General features: G+C 51.0%; 1 protein-coding gene across 2 annotated transcripts in view; it reads right to left on the bottom strand.

The window, feature by feature from the left end:
* Positions 1–422: 422 nt before the first annotated feature.
* Positions 423–24,024, bottom strand: part of gnas (GNAS complex locus) — a 76,085-nt gene continuing 52,483 nt past the window's right edge. For both annotated transcript variants that reach the window (XM_031894841.1, XM_031894842.1), the window contains exons 3-12: positions 23,704–23,758; positions 22,827–22,946; positions 17,782–17,879; positions 7,329–7,383; positions 6,867–6,940; positions 5,718–5,776; positions 4,999–5,119; positions 4,594–4,724; positions 3,888–3,955; positions 423–2,095 (exon numbers count right to left, since the gene is read on the bottom strand). In XM_031894841.1, the coding sequence (XP_031750701.1) occupies positions 1,949–2,095; positions 3,888–3,955; positions 4,594–4,724; positions 4,999–5,119; positions 5,718–5,776; positions 6,867–6,940; positions 7,329–7,383; positions 17,782–17,879; positions 22,827–22,946; positions 23,704–23,758 (928 nt within the window). In that variant the 3' untranslated portion in view covers positions 423–1,948. The remainder of the gene's footprint in view (positions 2,096–3,887; positions 3,956–4,593; positions 4,725–4,998; positions 5,120–5,717; positions 5,777–6,866; positions 6,941–7,328; positions 7,384–17,781; positions 17,880–22,826; positions 22,947–23,703; positions 23,759–24,024) is intronic.

Raw genomic sequence — 24,024 nt, 5'->3', positions numbered from 1 at the left:
ACTTGGACCCTAGCAACCAAACCCTATTGCTCTGTGAGGCTCCAGTTTTATTGTTATTGTTACTTTTTATTCCTTATCTTTCTATTCAGCCCCTCCCCTATTCATATACCAGTCTCTCATTCAAACCACTGCCTGGTTACTAAGGTCATTCGGACCCTAGCAACCAGATAGCTGTTCTAATTCCAAACTGGAGAGCTGCTGAACAATCACAAAGACCAACTGCAAATTATCTCAGACTAAAAGTTACAAACCCCTGAATCCCGGATATGGTGCATCCCTATTATAAAGTCACATGATGACCTATCGCTACAACTATTGGCCCAACCCTATTGGGACATGTATGGGCACCTCCAACACCGATTGGCCGCCCCCTCGGCGAGACGCCCGGGGAGGGGGTAAAGGAGAAGACGACTAAGCACTTATTTGTAGCAAAATTTGGTTTATGTAGAAACAAGCCATGTTTTTGCATTTGGATAGATATTTAAATGAGTTAAAGCTAAAAATTAAAAAGCACAATGAAGCCACGGCGGGTCACTTCATGAATTACTCACTTTAGAAGTGGTTAAAGGTTGCGACATTTGTACATTTTTGAAGTTTTCTTTTTTACTAAACAGCTCTTTTTTTTTTTTTTTTTCCTTTTGTAAACCAGAAAAAAAAAAAAAAAAAAAATCAAAGGAAAAAAACAAAAATAATAATAATAACCCCTATTAACTACAGATAAATTTGCCCCGCGGGGGGCGCAGGTCGGGGGCAGAATGACAATGCTGTACAGAGAAATGAGACATACTTACATCTTAGCTCATTGTACAGGGCAAAGCCGAAATCAAGGCACAAAGATCTTCTACAAGTTTTTTTTGTTTTTTTTTCAATAAAGTTGTACAAAATAATACATTTTACAGTCTGTACAAGAATAATAACCCAGCAGTAAAGTAAAAACAAAATGGGGGCGGGGCAGGGGGGGGCAAAAAGAAAAAAATAAAATAAACAAAAAGGAACCCAAAAAGTGAAGGTGGTTGTAAGAAAGAGGAGTGATCAGATCTGTGAGGCGAGAGGTATAATAATAATAACGTTATTACGCACGGGGGGGGGGGGGGGGATAAATCACACGAGGTCGGCGTCTACGGACCAAGAAGGGTTAAAAAAAAAAAAACAGATTGTGGAGAACACAGCGATTAAACGTCCGAGACCTAGAGAAATAAATACGTTGATATGCTGGAATTCATATCCAAGTATTTATTGTTAAAAATAAAAAAAAAAGGAAAAAACAAAATGGCACCCTTGTGACGGGCAGCCTCCATACTGCCGTAAGCTCCTCCCATCCTTCCGTATAAGCCACGCCCTACAGTCAGAGAGTTGAGGGGCGAAAGCTCCTGAGCCGATGGTTCCGTTACCTTCAGGTTATAAAATGGATAAAATGGGAGGGGGGATTTAAATTCTGCCCAAGGCCTGGGGGGGGGGGCGGGGTAAAGAAATGAAAAGGAACCAGAGGCCGCCTCCCCCCTCCGCCACCGTGGCCAACGCCCACTTCCTGGAACAGCAGGGCGCCTACGGGCAAACCCTTCCACGTCGCTTCTGTCATTGCGGCCGGCGTTTTTAAAGGGGAACTTGATGGCTGGATTTGGTGAGGGGAAGCAAAGCTGACAGTTGGGCAATCGTCCGGCAGCGAGGGGAGAAGCGCGAGGGCCGCTCCCCAGAGCGAGAGAGCGTATGAGGCTGCACCCGGGACCCCCCCAAACCCCAAACTTGGGGGACAGTTTCTCCCGAATATATATAATATATATTTTCCTTTTTGTTTTTAGATACTTTTTTTTGTTGGATTTTTTTTCTTGTTTTGTTAATTTTTTTTTTCTTTTTTCTTTATGTTTTTTTTTTTTTCATTAAATGGGGAATTTGTAGTCCGGAACACAAGGAGGGTGGGGGGGGGGAACCAAAAAAGTGCTCTCCTCCATCACAACAGCTCGTACTGGCGCAGGTGCATCCTCTGGATAATGTCCCGACAATCATTAAAAACCCTCCGGATGTTCTCTGTGTCCACCGCGCATGTGAAATGGGGGTAGCAGTAATGGCGGCCGTCCCCACTCGCTGTGCTGATTCTCTGCGGGGAAGGCACAAAGTGTCAGCGACGGGAACAGTAACTGTCCCTTTCCCTGCACTGCTGGTTCTGACTCCTGATACAACTCCCCAATATCCATTCATTCCTCATTCTCACTGGGTTTATAGTTATGTGTAACTGTCACTGTGTCTGTCCCTTTCCCTTCCCTGCACTGCTGGTTCTGACTCCTGATACAACTCCCCAATATCCATTCATTCCTCATTCTCACTGGGTTTATAGTTATGTGTAACTGTCACTGTGTCTGTCCCTTTCCCTTCCCTGCACTGCTGGTTCTGACTCCTGATACAACTCCCCAATATCCATCCATTCCTCATTCTCACTGGGTTTATAGTTATGTGTAACTGTCACTGTGTCTGTCCCTTTCCCTTCCCTGCACTGCTGGTTCTGACTCCTGATACAACTCCCCAATACCCATTCATCCCTCATTCTCACTGGGTTTATAGTTATGTGTAACTGTCACTGTGTCTGTCCCTTTCCCTTCCCTGCACTGCTGGTTCTGACTCCTGATACAACTCCCCAATATCCATTCATTCCTCATTCTCACTGGGTTTATAGTTATGTGTAACTGTCACTGTGTCTGTCCCTTTCCCTTCCCTGCACTGCTGGTTCTGACTCCTGATACAACTCCCCAATACCCATTCATCCCTCATTCTCACTGGGTTTATAGTTATGTGTAACTGTCACTGTGTCTGTCCCTTTCCCTTCCCTGCACTGCTGGTTCTGACTCCTGATACAACTCCCCAATACCCATTCATCCCTCATTCTCACTGGGTTTATAGTTATGTGTAACTGTCACTGTCCCTGCCCCTTTCCCTTCCCTGCACTGCTGGTTCTGACTCCTGATACAACTCCCCAATATCCATTCATTCCTCATTCTCACTGGGTTTATAGTTATGTGTAACTGTCACTGTGTCTGTCCCTTTCCCTTCCCTGCACTGCTGGTTCTGACTCCTGATACAACTCCCCAATATCCATTCATTCCTCATTCTCACTGGGTTTATAGTTATGTGTAACTGTCACTGTGTCTGTCCCTTTCCCTTCCCTGCACTGCTGGTTCTGACTCCTGATACAACTCCCCAATATCCATTCATTCCTCATTCTCACTGGGTTTATAGTTATGTGTAACTGTCACTGTGTCTGTCCCTTTCCCTTCCCTGCACTGCTGGTTCTGACTCCTGATACAACTCCCCAATATCCATTCATTCCCCATTCTCACTGGGTTTATAGTTATGTGTAACTGTCACTGTGTCTGTCCCTTTCCCTTCCCTGCACTGCTGGTTCTGACTCCTGATACAACTCCCCAATACCCATTCATTCCTCATTCTCACTGGGTTTATAGTTATGTGTAACTGTCACTGTCCCTGTCCCTTTCCCTTCCCTGCACTGCTGGTTCTGACTCCTGATACAACTCCCCAATATCCATTCATTCCTCATTCTCAGTGGTACAGTATCCCTTATAATACATGAGTGATACTCAGAGTTCCCTGTATAACTCAGCCTGCAGCCTTGTGCCTTTATATGGGGGGCACAGAACCCCTCAGTGACTGCTAATATCCTTATCATTTACAGTAGGGGGTACAGTATCCCTTATAATACATGAGTGATACTCAGAGTTCCCTGTATAACTCAGCCTGCAGCCTTGTGCCTTTATATGGGGGGCACAGAACCCCTCAGTGACTGCTAATATCCTTATCATTTACAGTAGGGGGTACATTATCCCTTATAATACATGACAATACACAGATTTAAGAGAAAATAAAACCTTGATACTTACAAGAAACTCATCTCTAATAAAATACTTGGCCCTTGTGACTTGAGGTTCCTCGCCGGGTTCTGGAGTTGCTGTAGGGAGACAGAAGAGGATACAGTCAGAGTGTGGTATCGGGAAGAGACACCTCCCCCATAACTACTATATATGTGGGGACTGACAGCTGGAGTTGAGCACAGCCCCCTAGTAAGGATGGAACCAGTGACCCAGTAACTATTTTTTTCAGTAATTTTACTGGAAGAGATCAGTGGGACCAACCAATATGGGAATGGACTGCGGCCAACCAACAGGAATGGACTGTGGCCAACCAACAGGAATGGACTGCGGCCAACCAACAGGAATGGACTGCGGCCAACCAACAGGAATGGACTGCGGCCAACCAACAGGAATGGACTGCGGCCAACCAACAGGAATGGACTGCGGCCAACCAACAGGAATGGACTGCGGCCAACCAACAGGAATGGACTGCTGCCAACCAACAGGAATGGACTGCGGCCAACCAACAGGAATGGACTGCGGCCAACCAACAGGAATGGACTGCGGCCAACCAACAGGAATGGACTGCTGCCAACCAACAGGAATGGACTGCAGCCAACCAACAGGAATGGACTGCAGCCAACCAACAGGAATGGACTGTAGCCAAACAATGGACAGGGTTGCCAGAGAGAAGAGCCCAGTTGGCCAGTGGCCAGGCTCTGAGCACAGAACTTACCATCATCCGGGGTAGTGTAGCGGGCAAACTCGGGGAAGTAGTCCTCTATTTTAGATTTCCCAACTTTAACCTTCTCAGCGAGCAGATCTTGTTTATTGAGGAAGAGAATGACTGAAATGGTCCGTAGCCACCTGTGAGAGAGGGGGGCACTGGGCGTTACACGGGGATGGGGAGCTGCCAACCCCCCCACAAACTGCATTAGATTAACTCCCAACACCCCTTCCTATTCCCACCCCCATATACAAGCCCAAGGCCTGTCCCAATTGGCCAGACCCATCTCAGCGTGTATGGGCACACAATTCAGCTACAGGCTGAGCCAGCGAGGAATGAATTGCTAGCTCTGCAGGCTGGGCCGTGGCAAGTATTAGCCAAGAGAGGCAGATTTGGGGGGCAGGATAGCGGTACCTATTGTTCCAGATACTCTTGAAGAGGTTTAATGCTTCCTGGAGTCTGTTGGTGTGATTGTCCTCCCGGATCACCATGTTGTAGCTGCTGCTGGCTACAACGAAGATTATAGCTGTGACATCTGGGGGAGAGGGAAGCAAATCCGTTAGCAAAGAGCTTCCTACCCACAGGCCGTATCTCCCAGCATTCCCAGCCAGCCTCCACCTTACAGGGGTTGTTAACTTTTAGTATGATGTAGAGAGTGATATTCTGAGACAATTTGCAATTGGTCTTCATTTTTTATTATATGTAGTTTTGTAAGTATTTCAATTTTTGTTCAGCAGCTATTTGGTTGCTAGGGTTCAAGTTACCTTAGCACCCAGGGAGTGGTTTCAATGGAGACTGATATATAAATAGGAGAGGGACTGAAGAGAAAAATAAGTAATAAAAAGTTACAATAACAATAAAACTGGAGCCTCACAGAGCAATAGGTTTTGGCTGCCGGGGTCAGTGACCCCCATTTAAAAATGGCAAAGAGTTGGAAGAAGGCGGCAAATCATTAAAAAACAAATGATTAATGAAGACCAATTGAAAAGTTGCCATTATATAACACTAAGAGTGAGGATGCGCCACCTTGGTGCAATTACTAACTGCAGCTCATACATAGCGAGGGTCCTGCACCACCGCAGGGTGAATTGCCCCCCAATCACTGTAAATAAAACTGCACCCCCTTTTCTTACCATTAAAGCACTGGATCCACTTCCTGCGCTCGTCTCGCTGGCCTCCGACATCGAACATGCTGCAGAGAAAAGGGGACACGCTGTTACATGGATCTCCTTATTCATGGTGTGTGGGGGACTCGGGGTCCCGCTAGGGCAAACCCCAGCATTTGCTCCAGGCTACGAACCCCTCTAGGGTTGGTTACCCAGAGTGCCAAGTGTCTGTAGAACAGGCGGGGGGGGGGCCCTAGCAGATAACTGGGTTCTGACAGACACAGTGGGCCGACACCGAGACCAATCAGACCTTATCTAGTAGTTTATTTACTGCACTGCTGCATCACTGAGCTACAAGTGAGAGAGATAAGAGCGGGGTCTGAAGCAAAGCGACCAATAGGATTTAAAGGAGAAGTAAAGCCTAACTAAAGAAATAGGTTAGAAATGTTGTACATGATCTTTTTGGGCTTCTGTACCAGCCCAAAGCAACCCCAGCCCTTTAGCAGGGAAGATCTGTGCTCCCAAAGATGCCCCTAGCAGCCCCCCATCTTCTCTTCTACTGTACATGCTGCGGTCAGTTACTGAGCTTAGGGACCGACTCACAATATACTGTATATACAGAATATAAATATAACAGTATCAGGCAGATTAGTAATTCATTCAGATTCACATTACATGGCAGCTCTGAAACCAGTGCAGTTTGCATCTGAACTGAATATTCAGCCCTGTAGCATCAGTTTATATGACAGACCAGCCTCATTTTTTGCTTGATAATTTGCGACGGCCCCTAAGCCCAGCTTCTCAGAACCCACTGAGCATGTGCAGTGCCCCGGGCAGGTCTAATAAAATCCAAGATGGGGGAGCTCCTGTGACAACTGTAAAGCCTGTTATCATTACTACTATAGAGATGTTGAAACGTTTGGCTAGCTCGGTGAGTGAGTGAGTTTAGTATATAACATATGGCCATTCTAGCTATTCATTTTTAGGGTTTAGTTCTCCTTTAACATAGATACATTATAATATATAATATGAAACATGACTATTAAAGCAGGGGGATATGTGCACATTGTGGGGTACAGGTCGTGTGTCAATATCTCAATGTACAACGATATGGTCAGTGGCCCCAAAACCATCAAAGGGGCCCCCCAAAGAGAAGGTATAAAGACGGGCACTTACTGGAAATTTACTTTGTCCACCTGAAACTTGGTTTCAAATATTCCTGACGTGAGAACTCGGCATCGCAGCAAGTCCTGAGGGGAGAGCACACAGTTAGGCCTTTAGAGCTTTCCCTGGGGGCCCAGGGGACCCCCCCTGCACCCACTTTCTAGGTCCCACCGTTCTCTACCTGCAGTGCCCACCACTGGGCGACCCCTGCCCATGACGGATGGTACAACCCAGTGGCACCGATTCTAACCAATCAGTTACTGTGACCAGAGGATCAACCCACGAGCCAATGGGCTGGTGTACTTATCCGATGGTCACAGTAACTGTGATTGGTTCTGAGGTGCCCATGGGCTTGTACAGAGCCCCCCGCCATCCCCCCTCCCCAGGGGCACACTATGCTCGCACAGACCCCAATATTATCCAATCACATGGCATGTAATGCTGGCCCCGGGCAGCAGATGGCGCTATACTGACCTGATCAGTAGGTGTGTAGTCGTTCTGCTTCACAATGTCAATTTTGTCTAGAAAACTGAAAAGAAAAGAAAAAACATTAATTTCAGATTTCCAAGAACAAAACGTCCCCCCATTTCAGCTCCCCCCGCAAATAAACTTCATCTTCTAAATATTTCCATCTTTCAAATGGGGGTCACTGACCCCGGCAGCCAAACCCTATTGCTCTGTGAGGCTCCAGTTTTATTGTTATTTTTTATTACTAATCTTTCTACTCAGGCCCTCGCCTATTTGTATTCCAGTCTTTCATTCGAATCAATGCATGGTTGCTAGGGTAACGGGCCCTGGCAACCAGATGGCTGAAATGGCAAACTAAAAAGCAGCTAAATAAGGAGCTATATAATTAAAAAATCACAAATAAAAAATGAAGACCAATAGCAGAATTGAGCACAGAACTGCCTTCCTTGCTGTGCTGCCTTTGCTCTCGGGCAGAAGTGGGTTTGGCTTATTACTCTCCCCGCCCACCAATCAGCTGTACCTGTGGCATCATTCGAGAGCTGAATTCTGGGTGTTTAGTAGTCTGGCAGAAGGGAAGCCAAAGGCTGGTAGGGGATTCTGGGAGTTGTAGTGCAACCACAGCTAAAGGCCTATTGATTTGAAATCCCTATAAGGAGCAGAAATTGTTTTTGTCCTGACAGGGGGAGGGATTTCTAGTCGGACATGTCACTTCCCACGGTTACACAGGGGGGTTACAGTGCCAAGGCCACAGGGTGCATGGGAAAACTACTCCCAGCAACTGTGGCTCAAGTGTTGCCCGCACTGTAGCATATGGCACGGCGACTGCCTTAGGGAGAAACCCTGGCAAAATGGCTGCGGCAGGCACCTACCCCCTGACCAGCCAGAATGGGTGCCCATTTGGAAGGGGCAAGGTGCTGTATGGCCAGAATGGGCGCCCGGTTGGAAGGGGCAAGGTGCTGTATGGCCAGAATGGGTGCCCGGTTGGAAGGGGCAAGGTGCTGTATGGCCAGAATGGGCGCCCGGTTGGAAGGGGCAAGGTGCTGTATGGCCAGAATGGGCGCCCGGTTGGAAGGGGCAAGGTGCTGTATGGCTAGAATGGGTGCCCGGTTGGAAGGGGCAAGGTGCTGTATGGCCAGAATGGGCGCCCGGTTGGAAGGGGCAAGGTGCTGTATGGCCAGAATGGGTGCCCGGTTGGAAGGGGCAAGGAGCTGTATGGCCAGAATGGGCGCCCAGTTGGAAGGGGCAAGGTGCTGTATGGCTAGAATGGGTGCCCGGTTGGAAGGGGCAAGGTGCTGTATGGCCAGAATGGGCGCCCGGTTGGAAGGGGCAAGGTGTCGTATGGCCAGAATGGGTGCCCGGTTGGAAGGGGCAAGGTGTCGTATGGCCAGAATGGGTGCCCGGTTGGAAGGGGCAAGGTGGCGTATGGCCAGAATGGGTGCCCGGTTGGAAGGGGCAAGGTGGCGTATGGCCAGAATGGGTGCCCGGTTGGAAGGGGCAAGGTGCTGTATGGCCAGAATGGGCGCCCGGTTGGAAGGGGCAAGGTGTCGTATGGCCAGAATGGGTGCCCCCCATGGCCCTGGCACATTCCTCACAGCAGGAGGCGAGAGGGGCCGATTGGCCGGGAAGGCACATATTCTGCTCTGCAGTGCCCAAAGCCGTGGGGGCCCGGGCAAGGTTGAGCCGCTGGAATTTTGCTGGATCTGATTGGATAACAACATTCCCCTAGGGCTTGTACTGTAGCACCGACACAGGGAGAAATCACCCTATGGCCGGCACTGAACTACAACTCCCAGCATGCCCTGTAAGTGCAACGCTTTATGAGAAGGAATCCAGAGCCCCCCCAGGCCCAAGGCAAGGGGCGCAAAGCTGCCGACTGACCCCTCCGGCTTCCCATCCAGCTCCAGGCGGGGAAGGAAACTTTCCCAGTTTTAGATTACAAGAGGAGCCCAGAAATAGCTTCCAGCCGCCCTGGCCTCCCCTCTCCGTTGTCATGGCGACGGGACGACTTTCTATAAATAGCTGCGTCAGTTCGAAATCTTGTGAGAGACATCTGGAGCGCGGCCAGGCAGCGGCGGGACCCGAGGCCAAGCTTGGCCACTCCCTGCAACTCCCAGCCAACTGCCGCACAACTACAACTCCCAGCATGCACTGCAAATACCTAGAATAGGGCAGCTGTTAGACTAAACTTCCCATAATCCTCAGCGAGGCAGGTTAAACACAGGGAGAGTATCAGGCAGGAAACCCTTTACTTTCACTCTGTGGGGCTCTCGGTGCCAAGCCATGAATAGTTATTACTATAGCTCCACTCAAAACAATGGTGGGCGCTATCCTGTCCAGTCAGGCAGGGAGCCCCCCATACCCACTGGCCCTTTTAAACCCAACTAAAACAATCGTGGCGGGAGCAAGAGAAGGATCTGAACCAATCACGGTGGGGGGCAGAGAAGAAGCTGAGCTAATAATGGCAGGAGTCAAACAAGGAGCAGAGCCAATCACAAGCCAGAGATGGAGCTGAACCAATCACAACAGGAGCCAGAGAAAGAGCTGCACCAATCAAGGTAGGAGTCAGAGGAGAAGCCGAGCCAATCACAGCAGGAGTAAGAGGAGGAGCTGAGCCAATCACAGCAGGAGTAAGAGGAGGAGCTGAACCAATCACAGGAGGAGTAAGAGGAGGAGATAAACCAATCACAGCAGGAGTGAGAGGAGGAGCTGAGCCAATCACAGCAGGAGTAAGAGGAGGAGCTGAGCCAATCACAGCAGGAGTGAGAGGAGGAGCTGAGCCAATCACAACAGGAGTAAGAGGAGGAGCTAAACCAATCACAGGAGGAGTAAGAGGAGGAGCTGAGCCAATCACAGGAGGAGTAAGAGGAAGAGCTGAGCCAATCACAGGAGGAGTAAGAGGAAGAGCTGAGCCAATCAGAGCAGGAGTAAAGCTGGCCATACACGTGGCGATCTCACGATGTTTCGTACGACCATCGGTCGCACGAAACATCGTCAGATCCGCCACACACCATTCAGGGCTGAATCGGCAGGTAAGGAGAAACAATAGGATTTCTACCTCCTTCTGCCGATTCAGCTCTGAAGGGAGAATTTTGGTCAGGCGCCTTCTATGGCGCCCGATCAAAATTTTCTAACTTGGCCGATCGGCGAGCCGACCGATTTCAGCAGCTTCCTGCGATATCGGTCGGCTCGCTGACATGCCATACACGCACCGATTATCGTACAAAACGAGGTTTCGTACGATAATATCGGTGCGTGTATGGCCACCTTAAGAGGAGCTGAGCCAATCACAGCAGGAATAAGAGCTGAGCCAATCACAGGAGGAGCTGAGCCAATCACAGGAGGAGTAAGAGGAGGAGCTAAGCCAATCAAAGCAGAAGAGCAGGAGCTGAGCCAATCACAGCAGGAGTAAGAGGAGGAGCTTAGCCAATCACAGCAGGAGTAAGAGCTGAGCCAATCACAGTAGGATTAAGAGCTGAGCCAATCACAGCAGGAGTAAGAGGAGGAGCTGAGCCAATCACAGCAGGAGTAAGAGCTGAGCCAATCACAGGAGGAGTAAGAGGAGGAGCTGAGCCAATCACAGGAGGTGTAAGAGGAGGAGCTGAGCCAATTACAGCAGGAGTAAGAGCTGAGCCAATCACAGGAGGAGTGAGAGGAGGAGCTGAGCCAATCACAGGAGGAGTAAGAGCTGAGCCAATCACAGGAGAAGCTGAGCCAATCACAGGAGAAGCTGAGCCAATCACAGGAGAAGCTGAGCCAATCACAGGAGGATTAAGAGGAGGAGCTAAGCCAATGAAAGCAGAAGTAAGAGCAGGAGCTGAGCCAATTACAGCAGGAGTAAGAGCTGAGCCAATCATAGGAGGAGTAAGAGCTGAGCCAATCACAGGAGGAGTAAGAGCTGAGCCAATCACAGGAGGAGTGAGAGCTGAGCCAATCACAGGAGGAGTGAGAGGAGGAGCAGGTGTTCTCTAGTAACAGAAATAAAGTTATTAATAAGCTAACGAGGCGGAAAGGCTAATTATAGGCGCGTGGAACAAATGGAAATCCTGCGATTGTCTGTTGCCTCCGGCCCAAGTCCCACGGGGCAGCGAGTGTGGGAATAAAGATGCGCACAGGTAGGTTCCCAGCCAGCGGGGGCGCCAGAGAGCAGCGCCTTACCTGTGGTGCCAGGCTCCTCCCCCTACTGACATATCTGCCTGCCCCGGGGCAAATCCTTGCTGTTGCCCCTGGCACACACTGCTCAGCCAGCAGGGGCAGTTTGGCCTCTTCAACCCTATTGGGGGGGGGGAGAATAGAACCCAACTATTTGGTTGGGCCCAAAGAATCCCTTCAATGGTGACCCCAGAAACGCACGCTCCCCAAATACACCCCCCCAACCCCCACTATGTCTATAATTCCCTCATTAATTAGTGCAGGATTAATACACCTGGTAACAAAGATAACTAGGTGCTGATCTGGCCCCGCCCACAGGCATGACTCCCCGCCCCCCGTCATGGTGGATCCAGTACTGGTGCTTACCGGCCCAGAAATGCCAGTGATTTAGGTACTTGGCATTGAAGTGAATGAGGGGCGTCAGGGGGTGCCCAACGCTGCCCCATTTGGCCACCTATGTGATGGCGGGGCAAACCTGCATCGTGGTCCAATCAGATTATAATGGGGGTCTATGTAACCAATCAGGAAATGGGCTGATCGGGCAGTGTAATGGCACAACATGGGGAGGGCTGCCCATTGAGCTTTGGCATGTCCCCGCTGAGCCACCGTAGCCTGGCAGGAGCCACAGATTAACTGCCCCCCTGGGGGACACTCAATTCTCTTCTGTAAACCCAGAAATGTGTTTATCTGCCCCTATTACCTCTGCCATCCCTGGACTGTAAGCTCTATGGGGCAGGGGCAATAATCAGGGCAAATCCCTCCCAGCTGCACTTATTTCTTTATAATTTGGGGTCAAAATGAGATGTTGAACCCCCAGAAAAAAAAACCTGGGTGCCAGTGGGACGCTGATGTGTAATGGAAATCATTTGGGTGCCATTTCCTGTTGGCTGTGTGCTCGTCAGCTGATGACCAATCCCATGCCTGCAGCCCGGCACAGGGACCCGCCCCCTGAACTGCCCTCCTACGTGACCCAAATGCAGCCCGGGCCCTTCGCTCTGCAGCCTGCGCTAAATATAGCTCTGCACAGGCAGTTTGGGAGGAGGGGCCCCTAGGGGTGGGTACAAGCAGCACGGCAATACTGGGGCCTCCGGAACTACAACTCCCAGCAACCACTGAGCCATGTGTGCTGAGACATGGGCCCTTTGTATGTATTAACCCCCCCCAACCTTTATTCTGCAACAAGCTGCAATTGGTCTTAGTGTTTTTTTTATATCCCAGGAACCAACCGCCGACCCCCCTGCCATTTAAGGGTCTGCCTTGTTGCTAGGGTAGGGCCCTAACAACTCAAAAACTCAAGACAATTGAATAAGGTCATATGGGGTGTGTGTAAGTTTAATATTCTGTCCAGAGCCCCCTCTTTTACTGTCCCCCGGCCTGCCCCCCTAGGGTGGCCCCAAGTGAGAAGCCCAGCCTGAAGGCCAGTTAGGGGGGGATTTGGGGTGAGCAGGGTGACTTATAGCAGGGTTACAGATTGAAACACTGGGGTAACAGTCACCCTGTTCACACCTATATGGCCAGCCTTCCGGCTGGGCCCCCTTAGCCCATAACAAGGTTACAGATATATAGAAACATTGGGGTAACAGTCACCCTGCTATAGTTCCAGGGGTACCCAGGGCACAAATAAGCACTCACCCCAAATCCCCCCCTAACTGGCCTTCAGGCTGGGCCCCCTTAGCCCATAACAAGGTTACAGATATATAGAAACATTGGGGTAACAGTCACCCCGCTATAGTTCCAGGGGTACCCAGGGCACAAATAAGCACTCACCCCAAATCCCCCCCTAACTGGCCTTCAGGCTGGGCCCCCTTAGCCCATAACAAGGTTACAGATATATAGAAACATTGGGTAACAGTCACCCTGCTATAGTTCCAGGGGTACCCAGGGCACAAATAAGCACTCACCCCAAATCCCCCCTAACTGGCCTTCAGGCTGGGCCCCCTTAGCCCATAACAAGGTTACAGATATATAGAAACATTGGGGTAACAGTCACCCCGCTATAGTTCCAGGGTACCCAGGGCACAAATACACACTCACCCCAAATCCCCCCCTAACTGGCCTTCAGGCTGGGCCCCCTTAGCCCATAACAAGGTTACAGATATATAGAAACATTGGGGTAACAGTCACCCTGCTATAGTTCCAGGGGTACCCAGGGCACAAATAAGCACTCACCCCAAATCCCCCCTAACTGGCCTTCAGGCTGGGCCCCCTTAGCCCATAACAAGGTTACAGATATATAGAAACATTGGGGTAACAGTCACCCCGCTATAGTTCCAGGGGTACCCAGGGCACAAATACACACTCACCCCAAATCCCCCCCTAACTGGCCTTCAGGCTGGGCCCCCTTAGCCCATAACAAGGTTACAGATATATAGAAACATTGGGGTAACAGTCACCCCGCTATAGTTCCAGGGGTACCCAGGGCACAAATAAGCACTCACCCCAAATCCCCCCCCTAACTGGCCTTCAGGCTGGGCCCCCTTAGCCCATAACAAGGTTACAGATATATAGAAACATTGGGGTAACAGTCACCCCGCTATAGTTCCAGGGGTACCCAGGGCACAAATAAGCACTCACCCCAAATCCCCCCTAACTGGCCTTCAGGCTGCCCCCCCATTTGGGGCCACCCTAGGGGGGCAAGGGGACAGTACAAGAGGGGGGCACTGAACAGAACATTAAACAGACACCAGAAATAAAGACCTTTCTTCATTTCTTTTTTTATTTTTGACTGTTTTTCTAATCTAGAAAGTTTAATGTTGCAGTATTGGGGTGACAGTGGGGCGCCCCATTAATCCCTGTTACAATATGCTACATTGGTCGGTACCTATTTTACAGACAGGGCAGAACTCGGGGGTTCTGTTTAGCAGAGCTAAGCCCTGCTGGCTGGGGATGCTGGGAGTTGTAGTACACAAGAGCACAGGAGGGTGAGTGTAACCCCCTGCCCCACTGCCCAATCCCAGGCCGGTGCTGGTCCATGACAAAGACCCGGCAGACTTAGTGCAGGAAACCTCCCTCGCCGGGGCCCCTTCTATAAGGAGGAGGAAGAAAAATGGAGATTGCGGCAGCCAATGGCAGGGCAGAGCTGGGATCAGCTGTCATGACATAATCACCCTAATCATTGTGGGCAGAGAGGGCCCCGCCCAGCAGTCGGGCAGCACAATGCCCTGGGCACTAATGACTGGCAGGACACGGCTCGTCTCTGTACCGGCCCAGCGGCCCCTCCTAACGCCGTATGGGAAAGCACAAGGGGCCACAGTGTGCTCTGATGGGGCAGCCCAGCCCTGGGGCCACAAATGGGGGATTGGCAGATTAACCCCCTCTTTTCCCTGCAGTGAGAGGGGAAACATGTGACCATGAACTGTGCCACGTACCGTGCATACCAGTCTGTGCCCTCGCCCCCAGCCCATGGGTTTAGTGCAGGGAAAGTCTGGGGCAATAAATGCCTGGGGGGGGGGGGGTGACAATTAGGAGCAGATCCTTATGTATCCGTAACCATGACAGGGGGGTTGAACCCCCAAAAAAGAAGCTAGCAGAACAATTTCTTTGCTTGTCCTGCAATCTATAGCCCATGTGGCATACTCCATAGGAAACAATGGGACTAAGCTTTATCTGCTACAAGCAAGTCCCTTTGCCAAAAATGCTTGAATCTGGCAACAAAATTCATTAAAAATTCTCACAATAAAAGGGTTAAGTTCTGCGCCCAAACATCTGGATCTTGGCCCCATACACACCCCCCAACCATAGCTCTGCACCCCCCTAATCTGGGTTGTTTCACCTTTAAATTAACCTTTAGTATGTTATGGAATTGCCAGTTCTTAGCAGCTTTTCAATTGGTCTTCATTATTTATTTCTTATAGTTTGTGAATTATTTGCTTTCTTCTTCAAATGGGGGTCACTGACCCCGGCAGATTGCTCTGTGAGGCTCCAGTTTTATTGTTATTGTTACTTTTTATTCCTTATTTTCTATTCAGCCCCTCCCCTATTCACATTGCAATGTCTCACTCACACCACTGCTTGGTTGCTAAGGTCATTTGGACCCTAGCAACCAGATCGCTGCTGAAATTGCAAACTGGAGAGCTGCTGAACAAAAATCACACATAAAAAAAAAAGACCAATTGCAAATCGTTTCAGAATATCGCGACTTAATTTAAAGGTTCTGCTGCCCCCCAGTTGTGCCGAGGCGGCCACCATACGCTGGGAGTTGTAGTCAAACAACAGGAGAAGTGCAGTTTGCATGAGTTGCAGCAGGAACGGGCCGATAACGGCGCAGGTTGGAGTTGCGCTCGGCCGGGAGTGGGACTTGCGAGTATGCGAGTTATTTGTGCGGAGGAACGGGGAAAGCAGAGTCAGTGTGAAACCCCCCGACTGGCGCACAATGCGCCCTATTGTCTGCGCTTTCTGCCCCAAGCATCTCAGCCCCCCCAGATCCGCCTCCCACCACAACCCCGTGATTGGCACAAGTACTGCCGGACCCTGTGCCTATCCGTAACGCCCCGACGGCGCCAGTACCGCCCCGTGGCACCGAACCCCAGTGCAGCAATGGGGGGGCCAAGCTTGAACGGCAGTTACGGCAGGATACGGGTTGAGTGCCCATAGCCTGTACAGAGAGATCCCATAAAACTATGGCACATAGGGATTCCCCTGTACTAAGCACAATTCAGCAGGAACAGCCCCCTAAGTTTGCTCATAGCCTGTACAGAGAGATCCCATAAAACTATGGCACATAGGGATTCCCCTGTACTAAGCACAATTCAGCAGGAACAGCCCCCTAAGTTTGCTCATAGCCTGTACAGAGAGATACCATAAAACTATGGCACATAGGGATTCCCCTGTACTAAGCACAATTCAGCAGGAACAGCCCCCTAAGTTTGCTCATAGCCTGTACAGAGAGATACCATAAAACTATGGCACATAGGGATTCCCCTGTACTAAGCACAATTCAGCAGGAACAGCCCCCTAAGTTTGCCCATAGCCTGTACAGAGAGATACCATAAAACTATGGCACATAGGGATTCCCCTGTACTAAGCACAATTCAGCAGGAACAGCCCCCTAAGTTTGCTCATAGCCTGTACAGAGAGATACCATAAAACTATGGCACATAGGGATTCCCTGTACTAAGCACAATTCAGCAGGAACAGCCCCCTAAGTTTGCCCATAGCCTGTACAGAGAGATACCATAAAACTATGGCACATAGGGATTCCCCTGTACTAAGCACAATTCAGCAGGAACAGCCCCCTAAGTTTGCTCATAGCCTGTACAGAGAGATACCATAAAACTATGGCACATAGGGATTCCCCTGTACTAAGCACAATTCAGCAGGAACAGCCCCCTAAGTTTGCTCATAGCCTGTACAGAGATACCGTAAAACTATGGCACATAGGGATTCCCCTGTACTAAGCACAATTCAGCAGGAACAGCCCCCTAAGTTTGCCCATAGCCTGTACAGAGAGATACCATAAAACTATGGCACATAGGGATTCCCCTGTACTAAGCACAATTCAGCAGGAATGGCCCTGCTAACCATACAAACTGAACCCACTTACCCAGTGCTGCAAGGCAGAAAGCTACCCATCATTCCCCCCCCATGGTGCCTCAGTCGACTGAAACAAGGATAAAAAAACAACCAGCCCGCAGGCCCAATAGCCAAGCCAACCAATGGGTTTGGCCTTCTTCATCTGAGCCAAAACAAGTTTCACCCAACTGCCTGTAAATAAGTTGCTAGTTGCATGGGACACTCCGCAAACACCCCCCGACCAAGGCACCGAGACCCCCAACACTTTGTATAAGAGATCAGACATGGATTCATACAAATTAAAGGGCAAGTAGTTCTGATGAAATGAGATATTATTGCACCACACTGCCAGCCAGAGGCTCTCGCTAAAGGTGCTGGGAGTTGTAGAGCGCGTGCCCCCCCCCCGGTACTTACTACTGTGCCCCCCCCCCGGTACTTACTACTGTGCCCCCCACCCCGGTACTTACTACTGTGCCCCCCCCCGGTACTTACTACTGTGCCCCCCCCGGTACTTACTACTGTGCCCCCCCCCGGTACTTACTACTGTGCCCCCCCCCCGGTACTTACTACTGTGCCCCCCCCCGGTACTTACTACTGTGCCCCCCCCCCCCCCCGGTACTTACTACTGTGCCCCCCCGGTACTTACTACTGTGCCCCCCCCCCCCGGTACTTACTACTGTGCCCCCCCGGTACTTACTACTGTGCCCCCCCCCCCGGTACTTACTACTGTGCCCCCCCGGTACTTACTACTGTGCCCCCCCCCCCCGGTACTTACTACTGTGCCCCCCCCGGTACTTACTACTGTGCGCAGTCGATCAGCTGGTACTCATTGGAGCGCTCGTAGCACAATCTCACCCCCTCATCCTGCCAGAGCGTTTTCGTGTGTTCGTAGAATTCCTGGGGAGACAGAAAGACAGTCAGAGAAAGACAAAAAGTGACCCCCCCACTTTCCAGAACTTTCCTTAGTCCCCATGGTCCAGTGCTGTGTAAGTGCCCCGAGCCCCCCACACAGACCTAACAATGTAACCCAGTGTGTGCCAATCTGTATGGCACAGCGGGTATGTTGGCTATAGACAAGGACACACTTATAGGCCCCCCAACCGGCCCACTCTGCCCACATCTCCAGCCCACTCTGCCCACCTAAGCGGCCCATTCTGCCCATATCTCCAGCCCACTCTGCCCACATCTCCCCACCTAACCGGCCCACTCTGCCCACATCTCCCCACCTAACCGGCCCACTCTGCCCACATCTCCCCACCTAACCGGCCCACATCTCCCCACCTAACCGGCCCACTCTGCCCACATCTCCCCACCTAACTGGCCCACATCTCCCCACCTAACCGGCCCACTCTGCCCACATCTCCCCACCTAACGGCCCACATCTCCCCACCTAACCGGCCCACTCTGCCCACATCTCCCCACCTAACTGGCCCACATCTCCCCACCTAACCGGCCCACTCTGCCCACATCTCCCCACCTAACTGGCCCACATCTCCCCACCTAACCGGCCCACTCTGCCCACATCTCCCCACCTAACTGGCCCACATCTCCCCACCTAACCGGCCCACTCTGCCCACATCTCCCCACCTAACTGGCCCACATCTCCCCACCTAACCGGCCCACTCTGCCCACATCTCCCCACCTAACCGGCCCACTCTGCCCACCTAACCGGCCCTCTCTCCCCATCTAACTGCAAGCGGCCCACTCTGCCCACCTAACCACCAGAAGCCCACCTAACCGGCCCACTCTGCCCACATCACAGTTACTTGCCCACTCTGCCCACCTAACGACTAGCGGTCCACTCTGCCCACATCACAGTTACTTGCCCACTCTGCCCACATCAGTTACTTGCCCACTCTGCCCACATCACAGTTACTTGCCCACTCTGCCCACATCACAGTTACTTGCCCACATCACAATTACTTGCCCACTCTGCCCACATCACAGTTACTTGCCCACTCTGCCCACATCACAGTTACTTGCCCACTCTGCCCACATCACAGTTACTTGCCCACTCTGCCCACATCACAATTACTTGCCCACTCTGCCCACATCACAGTTACTTGCCCACTCTGCCCACATCACAGTTACTTGCCCACTCTGCCCACATCACAGTTACTTGCCCACTCTGCCCACATCACAGTTACTTGCCCACTCTGCCCACGTCACGCGAGGAGAGCAGTAGCCGGCCTGTGAGCAGAAGGAATGCAGGCGGAAGGAAGCTGACCGGTTAGGCAACTGGTAGCACTGGTTAGACTGGTACTGATTGTCGGGCTGAGGGTGGGTGGAACAGAAAGGAACATTCTAAGGGCCAAGAACAGCTACAGATGAAAGGGTTAATCTGCACCTAATTGCTCTGTGTGCCTTATACAGTTTATATTAATCAGCTGCTCTGTGGCCCCGGGGGCATCTTTAGGGCCCATCTTTCCAATGCAGGGGTCGGATAGGATAGAAATTTCCCTCCTAACTTACCCCAGTGCTGCACCATTAAATGCAAACAATATGGTTTTACTTTATGTGGCTACTTGCCCTTTAACATCCTGGATTTTCATTGGTCCTGAGAATGCCGCCCTCACTGGCCTGTGCCCACCTGTTCTGCCCCATTACTGCGTGGCTTGGAATTACCCCCTTGGCTCAGCAGCAAGGGGCTGAACAACGGTATGGGGTAAAGCACTTTCCCTTTATACCCCAGTCTGGGTATAAAGGGAAAGTTACCAGCGGTGCACAAAGGCCCCACTGCCCGTCCCAGAATGGCCCCATTGTGTAGAACAAAGAGCCTGGCCGTGCCCATGGGCAGGGAGATACAGGCGCACATTAAATATTTGCTGCTTGGCACATAACACACTCGACCACAAAACTTGGCTGCGGAAACAAACCATGTGCCCCACGCAATTAGTCCCGCCCCCTGGGGATGGTTCAGATTCCACAAGGGTAATGGGCAAAGATTGACTTGAAAACAGCAAAAAAAATAGAAAACTGTGGATTATTCCTATTGGGTAGGATCTGTGCCACTGTGACAGAATGCTCTGTTATACAGATAGCTAGAATCTCAGCCATAAAGCAGGGCAGGACTGCTGCTTACAATGGGGGGATCAGATAGGATCTGTGCCACTGTGACAGAATGCTCTGTTATACAGATAGCTAGAATCTCAGCCATAAAGCAGGGCAGGACTGCTGCTTACAATGGGGGGATCAGATAGGATCTGTGCCACTGTGACAGAATGCTCTGTTATACAGATAGCTAGAATCTCAGCCATAAAGCAGGGCAGGACTGCTGCTTACAATGGGGGGAGGGATCAGATAGGATCTGTGCCACTGTGACAGAATGCTCTGTTATACAGATAGCTAGAATCTCAGCCATAAAGCAGGGCAGGACTGCTGCTTACAATGGGGGGATCAGATAGGATCTGTGCCACTGTGACAGAATGCTCTGTTATACAGATAGCTAGAATCTCAGCCATAAAGCAGGACAGGACTGCTGCTTACAATGGGGGGATCAGATAGGATCTGTGCCACTGTGACAGAATGCTCTGTTATACAGATAGCTAGAATCTCAGCCATAAAAAAGGGCAGAACTGCTGCTTACAATGGGGGGATCAGATAGGATCTGTGCCACTGTGACAGAATGCTCTGTTATACAGATAGCTAGAATCTCAGCCATAAAGCAGGGCAGGACTGCTGCTTACAATGGGGGGATCAGATAGGATCTGTGCCACTGTGACAGAATGCTCTGTTATACAGATAGCTAGAATCTCAGCCATAAAGCAGGGCAGGACTGCTGCTTACAATGGGGGGGGGGGATCAGATAGGATCTGTGCCACTGTGACAGAATGCTCTGTTATACAGATAGCTAGAATCTCAGCCATAAAGCAGGGCAGGACTGCTGCTTACAATGGGGGGATCAGATAGGATCTGTGCCACTGTGACAGAATGCTCTGTTATACAGATAGCTAGAATCTCAGCCATAAAGCAGGGCAGGACTGCTGCTTACAATGGGGGGATCAGATAGGATCTGTGCCACTGTGACAGAATGCTCTGTTATACAGATAGCTAGAATCTCAGCCATAAAGCAGGGCAGGACTGCTGCTTACAATGGGGGGAGCAGATAGGATCTGTGCCACTGTGACAGAATGCTCTGTTATACAGATAGCTAGAATCTCAGCCATAAAGCAGGGCAGGACTGCTGCTTACAATGGGGGGATCAGATAGGATCTGTGCCACTGTAACAGAATGCTCTGTTATACAGATAGCTAGAATCTCAGCCATAAAGCAGGGCAGGACTGCTGCTTACAATGGGGGGGATCAGATAGGATCTGTGCCACTGTGACAGAATGCTCTGTTATACAGATAGCTAGAATCTCAGCCATAAAGCAGGGCAGGACTGCTGCTTACAACCAATCAGATTTTTGCTTACATTGCTGTACCTGCCGGCAGCTGAATAAACCCAACCACTAATTTCTATGGGTTACTGCCCAGTTTATAAATAAGTCCTCGAGTCCCTGTAAAATGAATACTAACCCTGGAACAGAACTATTAACCCATTCGGACCTGGTAACTGTCAGCTCTGAAGCCAAGTTTTCCCACCCTCACACTGCGCCGCTAATTCCAAACTAGTGAAACAACTAAAAATCATTGGGTATTTACTGGACAAAAATGATCCAATAATAATGGGGGGCAGAATTTCCGCCCCAATACAGAACAGTCGGGGGGGGGGGGGGGGGGGGGTCAGGTCTTTCCAACAACATTTCCATTGGATTAAGGTCGTGACTGGGACTTGGCCATAACCCAACAGTTACTTTATCCTCCTGTAACCAGTCTATGGCAGAACCACTTGTGTTTAGGGTGGGTGTCTCGCCGCGTGACCCGCTGTCTCTTGAGGTTCAGGTCACGGACAGATGTCTTGGTATTTTCCTTTGGTTCTGGTTCAGAATCCATTGTTCCATCAATGCTTACAAGCCGTCCAGGCCCAGAAGCAGCTAAACTGGCCCGAACCAGAACCACCGCCATGTACAAGGATACAGAGATGAGGTCCCAGTCTCCTTCTGGTTTGTCACACTGATGGTGGGACTCAGGAACATCAATGTTGGCCAAGGTGAGACCTTCTAGACGTTCCCCTGGGTTCCTTTGTAACCTCTCGTGCTATTGGACACCACCTTGCAGTTGAAGTTACCACTTCTGGATAGGGTAACAATGGGCTTGAATTTCCTCCATTTGGATTGGTTGGAGTCCCAACTCTCTAGAGATAGTCTTGGAACCTTCTCCAGCTTTAGGGGCATCAACAGCTCCTCAGACACCTCCATTGTTGGAGCCATGAAACATATCCACCCCGTTCCTTACACCCCATTGGTGTTTTCAGCCAATGGGATGACAGACTCTGGTTCCACCTTCAAAATTAGACGATAATCCTTAGGATTCACTTACTTTTGCCCCACGCAGATGTATTATTGGATCATTTTGGTTCAATAAATACAGGGGCAAATACCACTTTAGTTTCTTCATCAACTTTTAGGACTTGCTATATAAAAATATGGACCTTTTGACTTAGGTCGGCTTCTCCGCACATGCTCAGTGCGTTCCAGCCTGCAGTAGATGCTGATTGGCCATGCCCTGCTGTCATGTGACCAAGGAAATATTCCCCAGGGGATATGGGGGTGCTCCCTGTTACATGGGGATAATCCAGCAGCTATGGGCACGGGGGTTATGGTTGTAAGGTGCGTCAGGCTCACCATTAGTGTAGATGAGAGCGCCCCCCTTTCATACGATAAGGATCTAATACAGAAGCCAATAACCTGCGCAACAGGCCTGTGTGGGTCCCAGTACAGTCGGGGTGCCGCTGGCACTTACTGGTGAGAAGTCGAAGTCTTTATGACTGGGCAGGTTCAGGATGTAGTCAATTCGGAACTGGTTTTCTGGATTCGCTAGCTCCACCGGGGGGGACAGGTTACACATCGCCGTAACTATTGTCTGCAAGAGAGAAGGGGGTACAGGTCAGGGTCTGGTCAATGGGGGGGGGGGGGGGCTTCAGTACAGCGTTGCCATAGGAGATGCCCACTTCCTGGCAGGGGTTATAGGAGATGCCCACTTCCTGGCAGGGGTTTATCCATTACTCACACTCATTCCAGTAACAATATGAAGCTGTATATTGGAATTTGTGGGGGTACAATTTGGAGGTGCCCTTCCCATTGCTGTATTATGAGGTGTGGCCTTGCCAACTGGCACAGGATGCAGGGAGTTACAGTCCTACAATAACCAAAGGGCCCCAGGCCGGACAACTCCTGAGTTAGGCAATAGCTGCCCCAGCAATGTGACTGCAGCGAGCAGGGGTGCGGAGGGACCCCAGGAGGGAGAGGGGTGCGCGGGGCCCCCAAAGGGGCAGGGATGGGCACGGGGCCCCAGGAAGGCAGGTGTGTGCGGGGCCCCAGGAAGGCAGGTGTGTGCGGGGCCCCAAGGAGGGGCAGGGGTGCGCGGGGGGCCCCAGGAGGGCAGGTGGGTGTGCGGGGCCCCCAGGAGGGCAGGGGTGAGCGGGGGCCCCCAGGAAGGCAGGTGTGTGCGGGGCCCCAGGAGGGCAGGTGGGTGTGCGGGGGCCCCCAGGAGGGGCAGGGGTGAGCGGGGGCCCCCAGGAGAGGCAGGGGTGAGCGGGGGCCCCCAGGAGGGGCAGGGGTGAGCGGGGGGCCCCCCCAGGAGGGCAGGGGTGAGCGGGGGCCCCCAGGAGGGCACTTACCTCTATAGCTTCCTTAATATTATTCTTTATATCTTGAACTTTGATTTTCTTCTCCCTGATGGAAAGACAGACAAGCGGGTCAGTGTCACTCACACTACAGCCGTTGCTACAGTCATTAAACCTAGTAACCAGGAGGAAGCCATAAAAACATCCAGAAAGCTGCTGGCTGGAAAAGTTAAATAATAACCCTAAAAGATAAGCAAAGGTCCAATCCCAACCAAGGGAAGCACAGAACCATTTACACTGGTAAAGGCCCAACACCAAGGCAGGCTCTAGTACCAGTCTCTCTGGGGGGGACAGGTACCAGTCTCGCCGGGGGGG

The sequence above is a fragment of the Xenopus tropicalis genome, chromosome 10, assembly GCF_000004195.4.
Source record: "Xenopus tropicalis strain Nigerian chromosome 10, UCB_Xtro_10.0, whole genome shotgun sequence".
In the NCBI taxonomy this organism is placed as follows: Eukaryota; Metazoa; Chordata; class Amphibia; order Anura; family Pipidae; genus Xenopus; species Xenopus tropicalis.
The sequence above is the reverse complement of the archived record's forward strand: the minus strand, read 5'-3'. Positions and strand labels throughout refer to the sequence as shown.